The 19,613-nt window shown below is 35.1% G+C and overlaps 2 protein-coding genes across 9 annotated transcripts; one reads left to right on the top strand and one right to left on the bottom strand.

Annotated features, from left to right (window-relative positions):
* Positions 1 to 2,121: 2,121 nt before the first annotated feature.
* LOC130995368 (caffeoylshikimate esterase-like) lies at positions 2,122 to 8,374 on the bottom strand. Of its 7 annotated transcripts, none has more exons than XM_057920632.1 (11): positions 8,162 to 8,374; positions 8,037 to 8,067; positions 5,034 to 5,081; positions 4,837 to 4,927; positions 4,687 to 4,719; positions 3,700 to 3,846; positions 3,472 to 3,602; positions 3,230 to 3,367; positions 3,058 to 3,156; positions 2,565 to 2,892; positions 2,122 to 2,321 (listed from the first exon to the last, which is right to left on the bottom strand). In XM_057920632.1, the coding sequence occupies exons 3-11, from the start codon at positions 5,052 to 5,054 to the stop codon at positions 2,254 to 2,256; spliced, it is 1,056 nt and encodes a 351-aa protein (XP_057776615.1). In that variant the 5' UTR covers positions 5,055 to 5,081; positions 8,037 to 8,067; positions 8,162 to 8,374; the 3' UTR covers positions 2,122 to 2,253. The 7 variants fall into 7 exon arrangements, with proteins under 7 accessions (XP_057776615.1, XP_057776614.1, XP_057776618.1 ...); XM_057920631.1 differs by having other exon boundaries at positions 5,034 to 5,145; positions 8,162 to 8,339; XM_057920635.1 differs by lacking the exon at positions 3,058 to 3,156 and having other exon boundaries at positions 5,034 to 5,145; positions 8,162 to 8,339.
* A 1,104-nt stretch (positions 8,375 to 9,478) lies between these two features.
* On the top strand, positions 9,479 to 10,882 carry LOC130995370 (60S ribosomal protein L22-2). Of its 2 annotated transcripts, none has more exons than XM_057920637.1 (3): positions 9,479 to 9,658; positions 9,759 to 10,020; positions 10,600 to 10,882. In XM_057920637.1, the coding sequence occupies exons 2-3, from the start codon at positions 9,785 to 9,787 to the stop codon at positions 10,742 to 10,744; spliced, it is 381 nt and encodes a 126-aa protein (XP_057776620.1). In that variant the 5' UTR covers positions 9,479 to 9,658; positions 9,759 to 9,784; the 3' UTR covers positions 10,745 to 10,882. The 2 variants fall into 2 exon arrangements, with proteins under 2 accessions (XP_057776620.1, XP_057776621.1); XM_057920638.1 differs by having other exon boundaries at positions 9,618 to 9,658; positions 9,738 to 10,020.
* The last annotated feature ends 8,731 nt before the right edge of the window (positions 10,883 to 19,613 follow it).

A 19,613-nucleotide genomic window follows, 5' to 3' on the forward strand; every position in this document is an offset into this window, starting at 1 on the left:
TCTTGAGGAGATGTCTTCTTTAGTTAAAAAATAGTTATCCACTGCAAAATCTTTCCTATCTTCATTGCACCGGCACACCCCTGCAACCTAGATTCACTCTGCCGGTGCTACGATAAACTTACTAGTATTAAAAAAAAAATCTAGATGACCCTGCGACGTTGCATCGGCATACCCCCGCAGCTCAGATTCCCCCCAACGGCATTGCACCACACTGCCACAACCCCTCCTCTTCGGCGCGATCAAAGCCGCAGCCCAGATGCCCCCCACTTGCAGCGCTGCACCGCCAGCACCCTAGCAACCCAAATTCCCTCCCCCATTTATTCTTGTCCCCTGCATGACCAAAGCCTCACCCCATAAATTAAGAAATAGTTTTCATAATGGCTTCTTCTTCAAGAAAATCACAATTTGAAAATGGCAGGATGAGAGGGTAAATTCATAACATAGAAATATAATATGAGCTACTATAGAAAAATGGCAACCGTATCCGCGGGTGTTGGCCGGACCCACACGCCATATTGAACAGTGATTTTGGACCGAACTTTGGCATAACTCCGGGCCTGGGCTATTAAGTTTATGGGCTACCAAACAGGTGGTAACTAATCTATCTGCGGTTTTCAAGGCTCCCAAACGTAGCCTAAGGATAAAGTCGAAGAATATGGGAAAGCTACCTAAGATACTTGGAAAGCAAGACTCTAAACATGGTATATATATTTTGAATGAAGTGATTTTTTTTTTTTGAATATCGTAAATTTAGTGGCGGATTACATTAATTTTACACTAGATATAAACTATAGTTATCACTAGAATCATACCATATATATATATATATATATATATATATATATAGGAAAAGGTTCAATGGAGATGTAAATGTTTGCAAATAAAGGAGAAACAATCTCAGGCGTTGATCTTATCTAATCTAACGGTCAGCGTTCGTTCGTTTAACGTTCAACGGGAATTATGTTGAACTTATACAGGGTCCGAACCCCCAAACGTTCAACGAAATTATTCGTATGTTCAACTGTTTCTATTGACATATTCAATGTTTCTCCATTCTCTACTTATACATCATTCTCCATAGAATGCGACCCTATATATATATATATATATATATATATATATATAAGAAAGGTTCAACAGAGAATGCTAAATATTTAGAGAATAAAGAATTCGTGAAACAAAAATGAACAGATCTATTATTTTGATGAACAAATCAATGTACCGCATGAACAGAAATTTGCCCCGGGTTCGAATTCTGCTGGTGGCGTGTTTTTCTCTATTTTTACTAAATACGTCTGTTCATTACTTATGTTGATCTGTTCGAATTCTGAAGGAAACAGAATTTTTATATTTTTTTGGACAAATGTAATAACTTAATTTACACGTGAGTTTAATATTCTCAATTCTCATTTCAAATTGTGGTTTCGCTAAGCAACCAATATATATATATATATATATATATATATATATATATGTGTGTGTGTGTGTGTGTGTGTAAATGTGTAAATGTGTGTTGGGAGGGGAAGAGAGAGGGGGAGAGAGAGAGAGAGAGAGAGAGAGATTTTTTGTTTATTAATAAAAATTTCGACATTTGCACCATCTGTTAGTTTTGGTTTAGTTTGAAATTAACGCAGGAGCTCGGATGTATCGGAAAGTTAGGTTTTAAAAACTTGAAATAAAAAAAATCGGAATGTTCCGAATCGAAAATAGTTCGAGCTCAATAAAACTAGCCCTAAAATTGAGTGGATTGAATTGAATAATCAAAAATTTTCTTCTTATTTATTGTCAAACTTCATTACTTTACTTTTGCGCAAATTATTGTGTGCGGGCGGTTAACCCACTATGAAGGTATATGTACAAATTTAAAACAAACCGTGACTTCGTGGCTTAGTGGAAATTTACACGTTTTTCCAAAAATATATATAAAAAATGCCCTATTTAAAACTTAAAAGTAAACTATACAACTATCAAATTAGATTGTTTTGTATTTATTGTTCATTTTATCTTTCATAAATCATACTTATATCTCGGTGGCCTGTAATATATATGATTCTATATAAAGTTGAGATTTATAATATACGGTAATCATATATCCCGATCAAAGCACACCAAACACCAAGAAAATTCAAATATCAATTATATTATAGTTAACATTTATGTTATATTCACACCAGAGGCAGAGAATTAGTAGAGGTAGAGGTGGACACGCCACACCAATGCGAGAAATCGGGGCAACCAATCGGATCCAAGAAATCAGTCGGGCATTTTTTCTGGACGTATAGACCCGCCTAAAAAGGGCGATTTTCCGACCGCCAGCAGACCTATACGATGAAAATTTTGAGTCAGTTAACAAAATTTCCCTATATTTTGTACCTTCATTTTTATTTATTGCATTCACTTACCCAAAAAGGCAAAAAAGAAGAATGAAAAAACGAAATTACTTATGAATGATATAAATCCGCGCAGTCAATTAGTTGAGAGTAATATTTCGAGAATTGCGTCCATTTATATGTCCAAAGTTCAATTATTTTCTTGTTACATTGCTGAATGGAGTAAGCCATGACCTTTCCAGCCATGCGAATTCTTGGCGTTGGGCCGGATTTCACATTGAGTTTGTTCGGCAGGCGCCGTGGTTGTGGTTGTGGTTGTGGTCGGGTCGAGACTAGGACGAGGGGCGTCTTCTCCCGACCGCTTGTCCAGCCACGCCAGGATGTCCGAGAAGACGATCTCTATGTTGTCGTCTGGCTCCCCCGACGTTAGGCCATGCCACATCCCGGCATATATCTTCATCGTCTTGTCCACGCTGCTCGCTTGCTCGTACAATCCCTTGCTTACTTCCGGGTCCGTCACTGTGTCCGCTTCCCCGTGCAACACCAAGAATGGCAACGTCACCTGTCCAACCTCAACTAAATGGATTTAGTATGTTGTGTTCATCATCTGCATACTTGAACAATCTTGAATTCGTCAACAACACCACATAATAGTATGAAACAAAGCACTCGATGCATCAAAGTAGCAACAATTAATAATAGTAAAAAAACTCTTGAAAGCAGGGACCTCGTTGAGGCTGTCCTCGAGGTTCATGCTAGTTCTCAGAAGTTCAAGAGCCGTTTTCAGTCTCGGTTTCTCTTGATATATCAACTTGTTGCCACGAATCTGCACAAAAATGTCGCGCCACATTCATGATTTCACTACAAAACCATTCAAATTTCGGATGTGTAACGCTCACCTCTTCTCGTTTGACAGGATCCTTGAAGGCTGAATCAATGACGTCTTTCGTTGGAACGATCTTCCATTTAGGAATCACATCTTCCACCCTAGTCAAAAGGCTGATGATTATAGGGTGCGGCTTCACCTTCTCCGATATCTAACAATTCAACGAAACCAAGATCAAAATAAGTCGATTCTCTGCTGCACAAAAGATGTGGACCGGATCGGTAGTGATTGAGAAATGGAAACGTGGTGCACGACCTTACACATAGGAGCGACTAGAACGGCGCCATCCCAAAAATTAGGGTCATTCTTGTGTGTTAGCAGAGCAACTGCCCCTCCCATTGATTCTCCGTATAAGAATCTCCTCTTTTCCTTATACTCTTCCCGCGCTGAAAAATTCAAGAAAACCAGCATCACTTATACTACAATCATCAGATTCATTCTACACAATTCATGATTTAACACCACCAGAGTTTGGTAACTTACCACATACTGACTTGAAATGTTCACTGCAATCATTGACAATATTGTCGAACCTCTTGATGTAACATCGAGCACCTGAGGACTGTCCATGGCCTTCATAATCAATTCCAAACACAGCATAGCCATGATTCGACAGTTTAATCCCAACACCTAATAATAGTAATAATAAGAAAAAAGATCAAATGTTCAACTGCAACATAGAGATTATGTACAAAGATCTAAAACATCCTTTTAGGGTTTTCCTTACTACATATCGTTAAACCTATACAAGTCATAAGGAATCATATCCTGACAATGCCTGAATCAACATAGTGCTCGGCCAACATGCAACTAGTTAAATCTAGCCATAGTACAGAATACCAATTAATTAAACCTAATAAACCAGCACTTGACAGCATGCCAACATTAACAATTTCTTGGCCAACCAACTATCAACACTCTAACCTCATACTTGACATTGAATCACATTTATTGAGTTATCTAGTCTTTCAAAACATTAAACGTTATTTGGCTCAAATTCTTCCTCTTGCTCGTATGACTAAGGTATAGAGTTTTGTACTACAGTCGCAACACGAGGTGCAAGTTCACCCGAGTTGAAGAAAAAATGTGGCAGAGAAGAGATATAACAAAACAGAAAATTTAAGCAGAAAAATAGAATTCTTGGATGCAAAAAGAACAATCACATGTTTCTTTCTACACACAACATTCAAGTCAAAGATTTCATGAAACCAGCTGATTGTTTTCATGTAAGTAATAACACTAAACTTCAGCCAATCAAGAATAAATTCAATAGAAAGAAATGAAATAGGCCATGAGATACCAAACTAGATTAAGGAAATAATTCATTTCCACCAAACACATGTCAAATGTCAGTACTAATAAATCCTAAACATATGTATATATAATGTCATCAAATACACGCACGCGAGTAAAGTGATGCTCGAAGATGAAACAAAGTTGATAACAAAAGATTTGTCTACAGACTCATACCTTTCATGAAGTTACTGCATTCCATGCCATAACCTGCAACTCATTCATCACCACCACTCAAAATACAAACAATGATGAATAAAAAACTTATTGTGTGTGTGTGTGTGTGTGTGTGTGTGTGAGAGAGAGAGAGAGAGAGAGAGGAACAACCATGGCAGAGAAAAACCAAAGCTTTTGGAGAAGAAATGGGCAACCATCTGCAAGTAAAGAGCTCCACGCCTCTAGAATTCGTTATATACTCCTAAAAATTCAACAAACACAACATTCCAATAAGCAATCACCCATCATTTCATTACAACCTAGAGATTCTCAACACAAAAAATACATAAAATCAAACAAAAGCCCACCTCACAATATACAACATCCATCTACAGCTCCACGCAAAAAGATCAAACCTTTACCAGAAAATGAGACCCAGAATCAAAACACAATCATTCCTTGACGAAAAAAAGCGAAGTCCTGTGTCCGAAAATAACAATTTAAGACTAACAAATTAACCAAAATTAAGTTCCAAATATCAAGAAAGAGAGAGCTGGATAAGGCGCAAGGCAAATGAGACGATTTGATGTGGATTTCTATATTGATATTGATCAAATTGACGTTGGAAAAGTTCAAAATTCTCCGGTGAGGCTACGTGTATGAGGAAAAGCTCATACAAATATGTAAAACAGGCGATAGAGATGTGTGCATATATACGTATGGGAGCAAACAAAGATTAGATGTATAAGTCGAATAATTTTATATTATAGGATGCATGTGGGGTGAATGAATCATTGGAATTGAGGATGATGATTCTTTAGCCAAACGCCCATTCTTCTTTGTCCTCCTCCCTCTCTCTTTCTCTTCATCACGAATCTCGAAACTTATAGTCCCCGGCTATGGTTCTTTCAATTGCACGTGTCTATGGCATATAACTAATTTTTATTTTAGTTGGTTCATGAATTGGGCTTGCAGTTTTATTCCCCCACCCTACTACACACATGAATAAATGCTTTTCAAAATGTAATCATATTAGTATATACATATTACTTTTTAAAGGTAAATCATTTATGTATGGTGACGAAAAAATTAGAATCGGTGATTGAATTGGAGTAAATTTATTAGTATGTAGTAATAATTTATAGTAAATTTTTTGTGTGCATTTAAGTGTATGGTACATCTATTTAATTATATATATTTATAATTGTTGATTCTTATTTATATTCTAATTAATGTTGATTAAAATATAGTCCAAATGTGGTACAATCCAATATTTCGAGGTAGTTCGGCTATATTTTTAAAAGGAGGCCTGAAAGTGCTAAGCTGACTAAACTTCCCACATTGGGGCCGATGAGCTCGGATAGTTGGGTCAACTTGGTCTAACAGTTTGGCATTTAGAGCATCTCTAGTCTCTAGTGGAAGGCGCTAAGATGAGGCGCTACAAGGCGATCCATACTTTATCGTCTCCCCTATCCAGTGCATTAGCTATATAAGACACGCTATAATATTTATTTATATTTAATCTCATTTTTACTTTTTTATTTTAAAATTCAATATTTCATTAAAATTAAAATTTTAACTTTGCATTAATTAAAATAAAATAAAATACAATAACTAAAAATAAAATTACACTATTTTTTATAGTTCAATCGGACCAAAACGAGACCAAATGTGTTCCTTTAAATCTGAGGTGAGCGGTGAAGGTCGCGGTCTTGCATGAAGGATTGTCGAGCCACATGCGCTCGAAATTGTAACGCCCCGATTCTCGGGAAAAAAGAAATGGGCTAGTTAATGGGATTTCTAAATTTTGCTTGAATAAAATATGTGATATACCCTTAGATTCGGGCAACACATTCTTAATTCAACATTTCATTAACTAAGAATATTAAAATAATCAATCTCAAATAATACGCACCTAAGTGAATATTATGGTTGAGTACTAATATACTCAGTGGGTTTAGGCATTTGAAAACATTTTAAAATTCATTTTCTAAAATAATAGTCCATCCTATCAACAGTACAACATAGAAATATTTAATAGCATTCCATGCATACTTAAAATCAGTAATAAGGTTCATTTTCAGTCTTTATATATATATATATATATATATATATATATATATATATATATAAAAACAAACAATATTAAATGAAGACGTTTGACATTAGATATTAACCCCTTAACGCTTGACCAACACACGCACACATCCATTTTCAGTCTTCTCTCTATTGCTGTTTCACCTATAATGTGAACATGTGAGAGTAACCCACATAGATTCACTACCGCGCATGCGTGTGGGCTGCTCCCACACAATATTCCTTTCTTTTGTGTGTACACAATCCTAACTAGGGCGATTCAGTCGCTACGTCGGCTAGGACCCGATTGTTAGAGAACATAGGAGCACTTTAAACAAATAGAGAGATCAAAACATTTTAATGTCGGCATTCATTTGAATTTGCATAAAATATTTAGAGTTCAATAACTCAAAGCATACTTTGATAAACAAAAATCCACCTTAATAGGACAAGCCTTTAGATAAAAGATGCACAATTCTCTCCTTCTAAAAACAGTGATAAGCACCTCCAAGATAGTTTAATCTATTATTCTGGAAATATTGATCTTAACTCACATATCTAAAAAGCTACTATAAATCTTAGTTCAGTAGTTAACCGACTTTTCTTTGAAACTTAACTTGGTTATGCAAACCAATTTATCAAAATACTTTCTATACGGAACACACTCTTGTGTTATAAATATATGATGTAAAAATTCATACTTAATGCATAATAGACTTTAGTCGAATTCAATTCACTAATTAAATAGAGGCCCAAGCTGAAATGAAAAAAAAAAAAAAAACAATTCTTTAATCATCCAAAAATCAGCATGTATAGGCCCAAGAAATTAAAATAAAACTTCTCCCCCTCTCATCTACGCGTCTCTCTCTAACAGAAACACAGACGCCTTTCTCCCTCTCGGGGCTGCCGCGGCAGCAGTAACGCATCGACCGGCTGAGCAGCAGCAGCCCAGCCCCTTTCTCGCCATCGACGAGCGGACGGTGCCAATAGGCCGCCGCCGCCACCGATTCACTCAGCTCGGCTGGCGTGACGCTGCTAACTCCGCCAAGCCCCCTTGCTCCCTCTTTTCCGGCTCACCACCGATCGACTCAACAGCAACTTATATTTATATATATATAAACTAGCTTCTAATTCTCATTTATTTGTTTCAAAAGCAACTTCATGTCATTTATGAAATAAATGCCTCGGAACATGTTGGTTATAGTTTGGTGGTGATGTTATTGTGTTTTGAAATGGTTCATGTACGTGGTACGAGTGTGTGACTGTGTGTTCATGTTGAATGAAAGGAAGCAAACCTTTGTCTTGTAACAGGATTTTGATGTTATTCTGCATAAAACATAATGAGATACAATTAATAGCTCTTCTAGGAAAAAAGAAAAGAAAAGAGATGATTAAGTCGAGTTAGGGAGACTTTGTTTACCAACTGAGGGAGGAAATTATGAACTGGATGCCGAGCTTAGAATTGATGAAAATGTGGAGCTGTTCACATGAAAATTGAGACTGGAAAATGTGAAGAATTTGGATAACTTTGGGGAAGTTAAGTTATGGACGTTTTGGAAAATGTGAAGAATTTGGATAACTTTGGTGGAGGCGTGGATCAATCACTTTCATACAATTAAACTATTTGTTTATTATCAACTTCGATAAGCCAAGTAACAGATTAAAACTTGTGTGAAAAAAATGGTTAAATTAATCAGGAAGTGGGCTTCTCTCTAAGTAAGATTTGGATTCATCAGATGGAGTAATATATTTATTGGCCCAAAAGAAAAATTGAAACAACATATAATAAAATTTTCTTTTAAAAGCTCAATAATTAAATCTTAAGTCCAAATTGAAACAATTTTTTTTAGAAATATAAAGTCCAATTCTGATATTCATATAAAACACTTCCGTATGAATTATATCTAGAATCAAAGTCATTTTAAAGCTTTGATTATTATTATCGTTTTTCATTTGTATTTAAATAAATATTATTTTTTATTTAGTTTACTTTATATTTGTTTTATTATTTATTTTTTCAAATATTATATATACGTATATTATCAAATATTTTCAAATACCGAATCAAATATTGTAATTCTCAAATTGTATTTGATAACTAATCGAATCAAAAAAATTATTTGTATTCGTATTCAAATTATAAAATTTCGTATTCGAATATAAAAAATTAGATTCGAATGCCGAATCGAACCAAAATTATTTGATTCATTTTCATCCCTACCCCCAAATATTTTTTTTTTAATTCTTATACATACATATATATATATATATATATATATATATATATATATAGGAAGAGGTTCTAATAAAAACCTCTGTTAAAATGAGAACTAGGAACCTAATCTTGACCTTTTAAATATTAGATCTAATGGTTAGGATTTAGTCAACAAAAGAAACTGTGCATCTATTATATTTTACTGTGCAATTAAAAAATATGCAATTTATGCAATTGAAACCAACAATGCAAAATACTCAAGCAAATCGAAATTGTGCATCTATGCAATTGAAACTGTGCATCTATGCAATCGAAATTGTGCATCTGTAGTTTAATCTCAGCCCTCTATTTTATTTAAATCAATGGTTTTAAATTGGTTCCTAGTTTTCATCTTAAGAGGGGTTTTTATATTAACCCTACCCTATATATATATATATATATATTAATTTTGTTAAATAAAAAAAATCTAAATTATCAAATGATCAGTTAAATTTATGAGATACAAACTAGGCCCAAAGTTTTAAGACTCAGCCTATGGAATAATCCCAAGCTTACTGGATTTTCATTCTCTGAAGTCAGATCCAAAACCTAAACCCTAAAGCCCATTTCAACTAACTCAAGGAACCCTAATATATCCGTTCATCTCCTCGACGCTCACTCTCTACACACAGTTCACGCACTCTGCCGTTCCATTCCACAGCTGTAAGCAAATGCCCGCAATTTTCAGAAAATTTCCCCCATTTTCAGTATATTCCTACGTCGATTTGTTTTAATTCCGAAGTTTTCGATTTGATTTTTGCAGGCGAAAAAAAAAAGAACTTCGCGAAGATGAGCAAAGGCACGGCGGCTGCGGCGGCAAAGGGCGGGAAGAAGAAGGGGGTTAGCTTCGTGATCGATTGCTCGAAGCCGGTGGAGGATAAGATCATGGAGATCGCTTCGCTAGAGAAGTTTTTGCAGGAAAGAATTAAGGTCGGCGGCAAAGCTGGTGCTCTCGGCGATTCCGTTACCGTCAGCCGCGACAAGAACAAGATCACCGTCACCGCGGATTCCACTTTCTCCAAAAGGTGGGTTAATTAACTGTCTTTTTGTGTAATGTTGTGGATTTTCATATTTGGATGGGCTTTTTGAGCTGAGAATGAAATGCCGAATCAACAAAAAAATTACTTTAATTCCATTACATTCGCAGTAACATGTGCATCAATTGCTAAATCTTTTTAGTTGTGAGTGGTGTTCACGAATAATAAACATTTCTTTTTAGCTAGTTTTCAACAACTGCATAGCATAGTCATGTGTGTCGATGCGTTTGTTTTGATTTGCTCCCGTGGGCTTTGTTAAAGCAGCTACCTTTGATGATATCGGTAAAAGAGTATGTTGATTGAAATATTGGGGATATCGTTAGCATAAATTTTCAGTTTTGTTGAATTAAATTTTGGAATGAAATGTGGGTTTCCTACTAAAGCTGCCGCGTGGAATTTGTTATTCTTCATTCGAAGAAAAATGGTACTACTATATAGTGTTGAACATACTGTTAGTTTCTTTTTTTTAGATATTGTTGCTGATGTTATCGTTAGCATAAATTTGCATTTTCATTTGTTGATAAGATCATTTTCGATAACGAGATTCTGATTTTTGTTGATGTGCAGGTATTTGAAGTATTTGACAAAGAAATACTTGAAGAAGCATAATGTGAGAGATTGGCTTCGTGTGATTTCTTCCAACAAAGAAAGGAACGTGTATGAATTGCGCTACTTCAACATTGCTGAGCAAGAAGGCGAGGAGGAAGATTAAATATAGAGAGATTAGTTTCATGTTCCTTTTATGCTGTGCCAACATTTTCAAAACCACTTTTTGGATCAATTTATGTTGTTTGTTCTATTTTTCTAAGATTTTTGAGGCTGCTTATGAGATTGAATTTTGATGTGGTCATTTGCTTTTTATTCTACTTAGTTACAAACTGTAGCAATATATCATTTCCTTTGTGCTATGATTATATGAACCGGTGCTATAGGATAGTAATGTGGGTTCAGTCCCGTTGCTTTGATTTGTTGTCTTAGATTATTTTCCCATTGGAGCATGCAAGGATCAGCTTTTATCGTAAATCACCTGATTCCTAATTTGTTGTCCGGTATTTCTCTAAGTTCTTGATATAATGTGTGCTATTTAACGAGCTATAGGCAAAGTATTACCATGTGATTGTTCTAAAGATGCTGCGTTCGTAATTCTTGATGTTGAATGTATACTGCCGTCTACTCTTGGATCAATTTTCTGACTTTCTTTTGCTTCGTTTGTAGTTTGATTTTTTTTTTAGTCATGTTTGTAGTTTGATTCTTGATGTTGAATGTATTGTGCAGTCTACTCTTGGGGGTGTTTACTTTGGATGATTAGCTTTGATAAATAAAAATAGTAAGACTAATTCTTTGTTTACTTCGACGGATTGAAACTTTGGGATATCTCAAAGCCTTTGATTATTTCTATCATTTAAGTTAGTCCTACTCTTGAGGATAAAAATACTCAATCATGTATCTTATTAATCATGCAAAGTAAACGCCCTTTTATATATCCATATTTGAGTTTTTTTTTTTTTTTTGATCGGACAAAGTCATGTTAGATGTTAGTAATTAGTTTCCCCCATCCACTCCAAGAACCACCTTATCTCTCCATTCACCAAAATCCACCTTATATCTCCAATTCGCTCCCAAGAGGGATCGAACTCGGGTCATTGCACTTAAGTGAGGACCCGGTGGTCAGTGGGCTAAGTGTATAGTGAACTTAAATGTATAGTGCCATCTACTCTTGGATCCATTGTCAAGACTTTCTTTTGATAGGTCCGTTCCATCTCATAATGGACTAGTGTTATACATGATGTTAAATGTATAGTGCCGTTTACTTTTTTGGATCCAAAACCAAGACTTCCTTTTGATACGTACATTACATTTCATAATGGACTAGTGTTATTCACATGTTTGCTATGACCTACTTTTAGATCCTAATTTGACTATCTTTTTTTAAAGTATGTTGTATTTCAAATTCGAAAAGATTGCTTTGTCTATTATTGTTGTGGCGGATTTATGTTTCCTGCATCAAATAGATGGATTGCTTTTATTATTATATAGTAAGGGATTGGTTATTTTGCATGATTGATAAGTGAAGGATGTTTTCAATCCCCCTCATTTTAAGGGGCTATGTCTCAAGTAAAATTAGCTCAAATGATAGAAATGATTAAAGGCGTTGAGGTATTTCAAAGTTTCAATTCATTTAAGTAAATAAAGGATTAGTTTTACAATTTTTATCTATCATGACTAATCTTAAAATTAAATCTATGTTATATGGGTGAAGTTGAGACGACAATTAACAATCTAAAAGTTAACATGCTTGATTGCACCTCCATGAAATCATTCCATTAGACAAACTGAATTCAGAAGTTTGTGTTTTAAATTTTCTTTTCAACGACCTAATGATCTTTCCATGTTATTCATTGGTCTTTGCAATTCAATCTAAAATGTGGTCGAACACATTAGAAACGGCCGTTCAACGGGACAAAAGGGCGGAAATCAACATAGGTTGCAATCAAATAAAATGGGCAAATTCCAATTTAATTTTTGTAACAAAAATTTGTATTGCAAAGTCAAAAGATAAGCATAGCTTGGGTGGCAAACCAATTTTTCCCCAAAAAATTATCCAAAGATAAAAAAGTCGTTGTTGGAATAATTTAATTTCGTGAAAATTAAGTCCACTTCGGTAATGTGGTTCGGTTAATTTTGTCAATATTATACCTTTTGTGAGTAACCCCATCCAGCACGGAAAACACTCGCCAAAAACAAATGCACAATTAAATTCCATGACAAATGTCGTGCAAAAACTTAACATACCTTAATTAGACATTAAAATATTTTAAATACCTGCATAAAGTGCCGTAACAAGAAAAGAATCATCGTTTTCTTTATGCATGATAATGTAATTAACAACGTGAATACATTGATTAAGCTATATACTAACGTGCGGCACATCCATGCATAACCACAAAATGTGCTAGAATTGGTTATTTTATTCCCCATTAACATACATTAAGCATGATTAGGTCCGCATTTAAGGAAATACTACTAAGAAATAAGTGAAGAAGATGAGAATGAAGAAATTAAAAATTCAGTGACAAGTAATCTTGTGGAATCGCGTGGTGGAAATAATAGTATATTACGAAATTGTTCAATAATATTCTTCTTTTCCTTTTATTTTATTTTTTCTAGACGAGGAGAATCCGAAACTATTTATGAATGTGTTAAGATGAGAATGGTGAAACTAAGAACTCAGTGATAATTAATATTGTAAAAGGACTTGGTACAAATTATATCGTCTCGATGAAGGAAACTTATAGCTATTATTTGTGGATGTGTTGTGGATAAATTCTAATACTTCGTCTATCCACGAACCTATTTTTCATTTTCGTTCGTCTATAAAACATTTTTTTTTGTTAAACTTAATTCCAATAATTATCACCTTTATAATTTTCACATATTACAATTTTCACATATTACACACATTGTCACTAATAGACCCATTATTTTTAAAACAACTCTATTAACTATTATCATTTTTTTAATTTGTGGACTCTTTCTCCACTCACCAAATACACAACTTGTTTTTCTTAAAACCCGCATCCACTTAAGAAGATGTTTTGTAGACGAGGGGTCACGTTAGACTAGATAACTCATGTGGGATGAGTTTGTCTCTGAAATTACTCCATTCGTCCCATTTTGATAGTCTATATTGTTTCTCCACACATATTAAGAAAGTACGATTAATATGTTTAAAATATCTATAATTTATATGTAATTTTTTTTGTGCTTATTTATTATTCTATACTTAATGTAATTCAATTTAAAAAGTGAATTATATTTTGGAACATTTCAAAAGGAAATATAAGATTATGAAAGTGGAACAAAGGAAGTATTAAACTAGCACAAATTATGAAAGTTATCAAAGACCTTGAAATATTCTAAAATTTCAATCCATCTAAATAAATAATAAATTAATATTATTAACTTTATATATAATTAAACCAAGCAAATTCAATATGTATAACTTTTGATACGTAATTTAATTATATGGCAGAATTGCAAGTACAAATGTAAAGATTTTTAACTTTCAAAATTCAGATGCAAATTTTGCAAATCGATTAGAGAATGATTAAAAACAATTAATTAATTTTGGGATGATAAATAATCATTTAATTGGATGGTTCCAATTGATTGGTTAGAGCGTGAGCCGGATTTTGCATCACGAGTCAAATTATAAAAACAAAATATTAAATTAAATTAAATATTTTATCAATCATGCATTTTCATTCAAACCAAACCCCTCATTAAAAGATGGATTGGTCAGATCCGACCCTTTGTGGTCTATTAAAACATGGTGTAGCCCCATAAAAAATCTGAAGTTTTGTGGGGATTAAGAATAATTGAACAAGTCATGTTTGGGCCGGTCTTTTGTATGCGCAACCTTATGGTACGTGCGCCTCGGACTTGAGTTTGGGTTGGGTCCGGTTGGAACCCAACTTAAAACCCAATTTGAATTTGATTAATTTATTTTTATGTGTATGAACTGTCAATTTTATTTATTAATATTGTCACTTTTATTAAGAATAATTTTATTTTTGCAACTGTCGCTTTGAAGAGTAATAATCGTCACTTTTATTTAATACATTGGATAAATTGCATGAAAATACCCGACCTTATACCAAAATCTGATTTTTTGACAAACTTTTTAATTGTAGCAAAAAATATGATGACCTCACAATCAGTTGCAATGTCGGTCCGGAGACATTTTCCCCCCAAATTGATGCTGAGGTGGATCTCTGGAAAGCTGAGATGACTAGTCGGACCGGCTAATGAAACGTGTCGTTTCCATTTGCATAAAACAACGTCGTTTTAGCAAGAAATAAATCGATTGCAATACATATAAGGATTAAGGATTCAATCTAGCTTATCTCACAATCTCCTCTTCCCATCGTTCTCCCCTCGCCTTCGACAAAATTCTTCCAGAAATTCATCCAATTTCTAGAAAAACGTTTTGGTCTCAATCGAAAACGACGTGGTTCAGTCATTGCACACACACCAACCCACAAATACAATTAATTTCTGCCACATCGGATAAAGCCCACACGTGAGCAGTAGACCCTAATTGAATTTAGTCGGAAGATGTCTTCGGGCCGACATTGCAACCGATTGCAAGGTCGTTATATATTTTTTGATACAATTAAAAAGTTTATCAAAAAAAAAAAAAATCATATTTTGGTATAAGGTCGGGTATTTTCATACAATTTACCCTAAAATATTATTACTTTTATTTGATTTATAATAAAAAATTATTTTTATTCATATTGTCATTTTTATTTATAATAGTAATGATCAATTTTATATAATGAAATATGAGTCATAGTTTGAGCGAGGGTACGGGTCGAATTTCGGGATGGATTTGAGCCAACCAAACTGGTGCGCATGATGTGGCCACCGCACAACATTTGTCACTATGTTTTGTTCATAATTAGTGCTCCTGTCTCACTCCAAAAACAAATTTTAAAAAAAATATAGTGCTCCTATCCGATCAATCATCACTTACATATGGTTCTAAAAATATATATATATATATATATATATATATATATATATATAGGGGAAGGCTAAAATAAGAACGCTTCTTAAAATATAAATTAGGAACCATTTTCAGCCCTTAGATCATCAAGATCAACGGTTGATTCATCACCTTGTTGGATAAATTCATGGTCCTGAGTTCGAATCCCAAAGGTAGCAAAAAATTATTTTTCGCAATTCGTGCCTTTATACAGTTTATTCATGCGTGTTATACATAAAATTCATGCATTTTTGCTGGTTCGTAATTCTTAAAATAAGGGTGGTTTATTGAATAACCGCCCCCCTATATATATATAGGGTTGAGCTAGGGTGAAAACACATCTTTTTGTAAAAACTAAAAACGACTAAAATGTATGAATTCTATGTAGAACACGTATGAATTAGCTGTGTAATTGTATGAATTGCGAAATTCATACGTGTTCTACATAGAATTCAGTCGAACTCAGGACCTTTCACAATTCATACAGTTACACAGCTAATTCATGCGTGTTCTACATAAAATTCAGCCGTTTTTAGTTTTTACAAAAAGATGTGTTTTTATTATAGCCCCACTCTCTCTCTCTCTCTCTCTCTCTATATATATATATATATATATATATATATATATTAAAAAACATCACTTACATGTGGATAATTTCTTGACAAGAGATAACGGCTTCCAACCAATCAAGATTTTATGCGATGGCATTTGCTAGATCCCATTTCATGTCCCTGTGATGACGTAGTTAGTAGATCAAATGAATTTACAAGTGACTGTGAATTTCAATCATGTAAACACCATTTAGGTCAAGTAATTGCACAAAATCGAATTAGAATATCTCAATTTATATGACATTCCAGATAAAAATAAAGAGTGATTGTCGATGCACAACGCAAGAATAAGGAACGATTGTTGGTAGCGCTTCGAAGCGGTGAGAACGTGAGAGAACCAAAACACATTAGAAATCGAGAGATTTCAAGCAGAAATGGAACCGCTTGTTCGAGAATAATTTCAAATTTAGAGCCGAATTGTTATGTTTTCACTTGAAATATATTGACAAAAATTTAAATCAATAACCTTTTAATCATGATATCGACACAAAGTGATAAAAACCAAAAAGTAATTATGGTTTAGAATCTCACAATTTTCATATTTTTATCTTGATAGTAATAACAAGTATACCCGGCCCTACACTCTAGTATATTATCATAAATATGCTATAACTATATACTCCAAGTCTCCAATAATATGCTTTATTTCTCAATATAGCATCAAGGAATCACTGTCTAGAATTAGGTACAGCCTTCGTTTATTGAATATATAGCAAATTAGCAATACTTGGCCTCTATTCAACATTTTGTGTCACATGTCGAATATTGGGTGGCCCCCAAATTGATAGAGTTGTTGGTCGGTTCGTTTTCAATTGGAAGCAATTAATGCTGATCAATAATCACAGTTCTAAATTCAAGCAGTAAGTATGACTAGTATTACAATATTTCATTATAATTTGATTAATTTAATTGTAATATAGTGATTGATGGGATGATCCCGTATGGTTCACAATTGTAAGAAGAATAAAAAAAGTGAATGTTTAATTGATTGAAGTTTGAAGATCATGTAGGAATTGCAAAGTGCAAAATGTTCATGTATTTATAAACTTTAAGAATGGTTAGATTTGTTTTGAAATTATTAAATTGTAATTAGCAAATAATTAACCTCTAATAACCTCTTAATAACTATATACAAATATCCTCACAGATAGTTTGTCTATAAAAGCCAGGTTAAATCGCCTAACAAGCCCTAAGGAGAATTTTATACAAACTAGGCAAGTATAAAATATTGGAAGTGTAGTGGATTGAACATTTGAAAGACAAGAGTTTTAAGAAAGTATTGGAAGATGTTTATAAAGTGGGGCAATGGATTCACCAAAATTGATATGTTAGGTAATTAATTAACAAATGGTTTATGAATTTTTTTTTGGTAAATATTGTGTGAATGAGAGTAAAAATATAGAAATATAGAAATGTTTTAAGCTCAGGAAAAGGGAGATATATTGAAAACTGAGGAAAAAGAAAACGGTACCAGAGGTACCTACATCAAAGAAACAAGAACATAGGAAGAAAAGAGAAACCAAGCAGGGGGAAGAAAAGAGCGATGCTGCCAGAATTATCCATGGAGTTTCACAGCTCCAAACCAGCTTCCAAAATTTGGAGAAGTAATCTGCAGATTGAACGCCAGCCTCCAGCTCCAAAGCCTCGTTTTTACCTCTGTCAACAGCTTATCTTTGCTCCAGCTTCCAAGATTAAACTTGCTGTTATTTCTCCCTCTCCAAATGCACCAAATCGTGCACATCCAGACCCCAAGGAGAAGCTGAAAATCCTGTTTAGTCCCCAAGTTGACAAAGGCGAGAAGATGATCTTTAATCGTTGCCTGAAAAATTGAACTTTTCCCAAGCCAAAGAAGCAAGCCCTTCCATAACTCCTCGGAATTGCGGCATGTGGAAAACAGATGTTCGACCGTCTCATCCTCCAATTTACAGTTCACACACTTCAAATCAGCGCTTTGAATAGCCACTCGTCTCTTCAAAAGATTGTCGCAAGTGGCCATTCGGCCTCTAAGGGCTTTCCAGACCGTGGTGATCACCTTATGGGGAACCGGGGCTCTCCAAATCATCTGCCAGAAATCCTCATAACCTCGATTTGCATGGTTGTCATTCCTCGAGCTGATTTCTTTATAAGCCGACTTAACTGAAAAGGCTCCGCTTTGGCAAGCTTTCCAACACCATCCGTCCTGTTGTCCTTCACATAAACGAGCTTTATCAATAGCCAAAAGGAGACAATGGACCATATCCTGCTCTCTTTCCAAAATAGGCCGAGACCATTCCAGATTCCAACACCACGAGCCTTCTGCCCAAAACCCCATATTTTTTATGGAACCATCCTGGTTAGAACTAAGACGGAACAGTCTAGGGAAGAGCTCTTTGAGGGATCTCTCCCTGATCCAGGCGTCATGCCAAAATGAGAACAGATCCCATTCTCCAGTAAAAATCTTAAGGTTTTCTCTGAACCACCTTCCAGTCTCCCCCTGGCTAATGCCGAGAACGTTCTTCCACCAACCCGACGGAACCACCCTCCTCCCGGCAGTGATTAGCCCGCTGCCATCCCACCTAACCTCCCCGTGCCTTTTTCTTAATCACCCTAACCCACAAAGACTCTTTTTCCGATAGCAAGCGCCACATCCATTTTGCCATGAGGGCTGTATTAAACCACTCCAGATCCTTAAGACCTAACCCCCCTCGGCCAACTTCGACACACAAGTCCTCCCACTTGACCCAATGGATCTTCCTCTCCTCCATGTCCCCACTCCAAAGAAACTTTGCCATGTAAGATTGAATCTCAGAAATAACTTTTTTCGGGACCTTGGAGAAGGACAGCTGATAAATCGGAATAGAAAAGAGGATAGAGCGCAAAAGAGTAAGTCTCCCGGCGAACGAGAATTTCCTATTTTTCCAACCTCTGATTTTTCTTTTCACCTTCTCGATGAGATAATCCCATTCAGATGCACAGCAGAGACTTGTTCCAATCTTAATACCAAGATATTTAACTGGAAATTCTCCCCGTTTGCAGTTAAGCAGAGCTGCCATATTTTCACCCAACTGACTCTCCATACCCAGACCATAAATGCTGCACTTCTCAAAGTTAACCGAGAGCCCCGATAACAGCTCGAACAGATGGAGAATACATTTGAAGGCCCATGCATTTTCTCTAACAGTTGAAGCAGTGAAGATCATATCGTCCGCATATTGAAGATGGGAAATGCAAATCTCGCCATTCCCAATTTTGAACGGGACCAAAAGCTCTCTCTGGACCGCCCTCTCGGTGAGAAGATGAATACCCTCGGCAACAATCAAGAAAAGGAAAGGCGAAAGGGGGTCGCCTTGTCTAAGGCCCCTCTCCAACTGAAACTCGCCCGAGGGGGCTCCGTTGACCAGAACGTTGATACGGGCTGAACTAAGGCATTCACCAATCCA

Source organism: Salvia miltiorrhiza, chromosome 7, assembly GCF_028751815.1.
Source record: "Salvia miltiorrhiza cultivar Shanhuang (shh) chromosome 7, IMPLAD_Smil_shh, whole genome shotgun sequence".
In the NCBI taxonomy this organism is placed as follows: domain Eukaryota; kingdom Viridiplantae; phylum Streptophyta; class Magnoliopsida; order Lamiales; family Lamiaceae; genus Salvia; species Salvia miltiorrhiza.

Coding starts and splice junctions, on each gene's coding strand:
- LOC130995368 (XM_057920632.1), bottom strand. CDS start 5,054: ATGGATGTTGTATATTGTGAG. Junction 4,928..5,033: donor TGGATGTTGTATATTGTGAG/GTGGGCTTTTGT, acceptor TTGAATTTTTAG/GAGTATATAACGAATTCTAG. Junction 3,368..3,471: donor TAGTCGCTCCTATGTGTAAG/GTCGTGCACCAC, acceptor TTGAATTGTTAG/ATATCGGAGAAGGTGAAGCC.
- LOC130995370 (XM_057920637.1), top strand. CDS start 9,785: ATGAGCAAAGGCACGGCGGCTGCGGCGGCAAAGGGCGGGAAGAAGAAG. Junction 10,021..10,599: donor GATTCCACTTTCTCCAAAAG/GTGGGTTAATTA, acceptor GTTGATGTGCAG/GTATTTGAAGTATTTGACAA.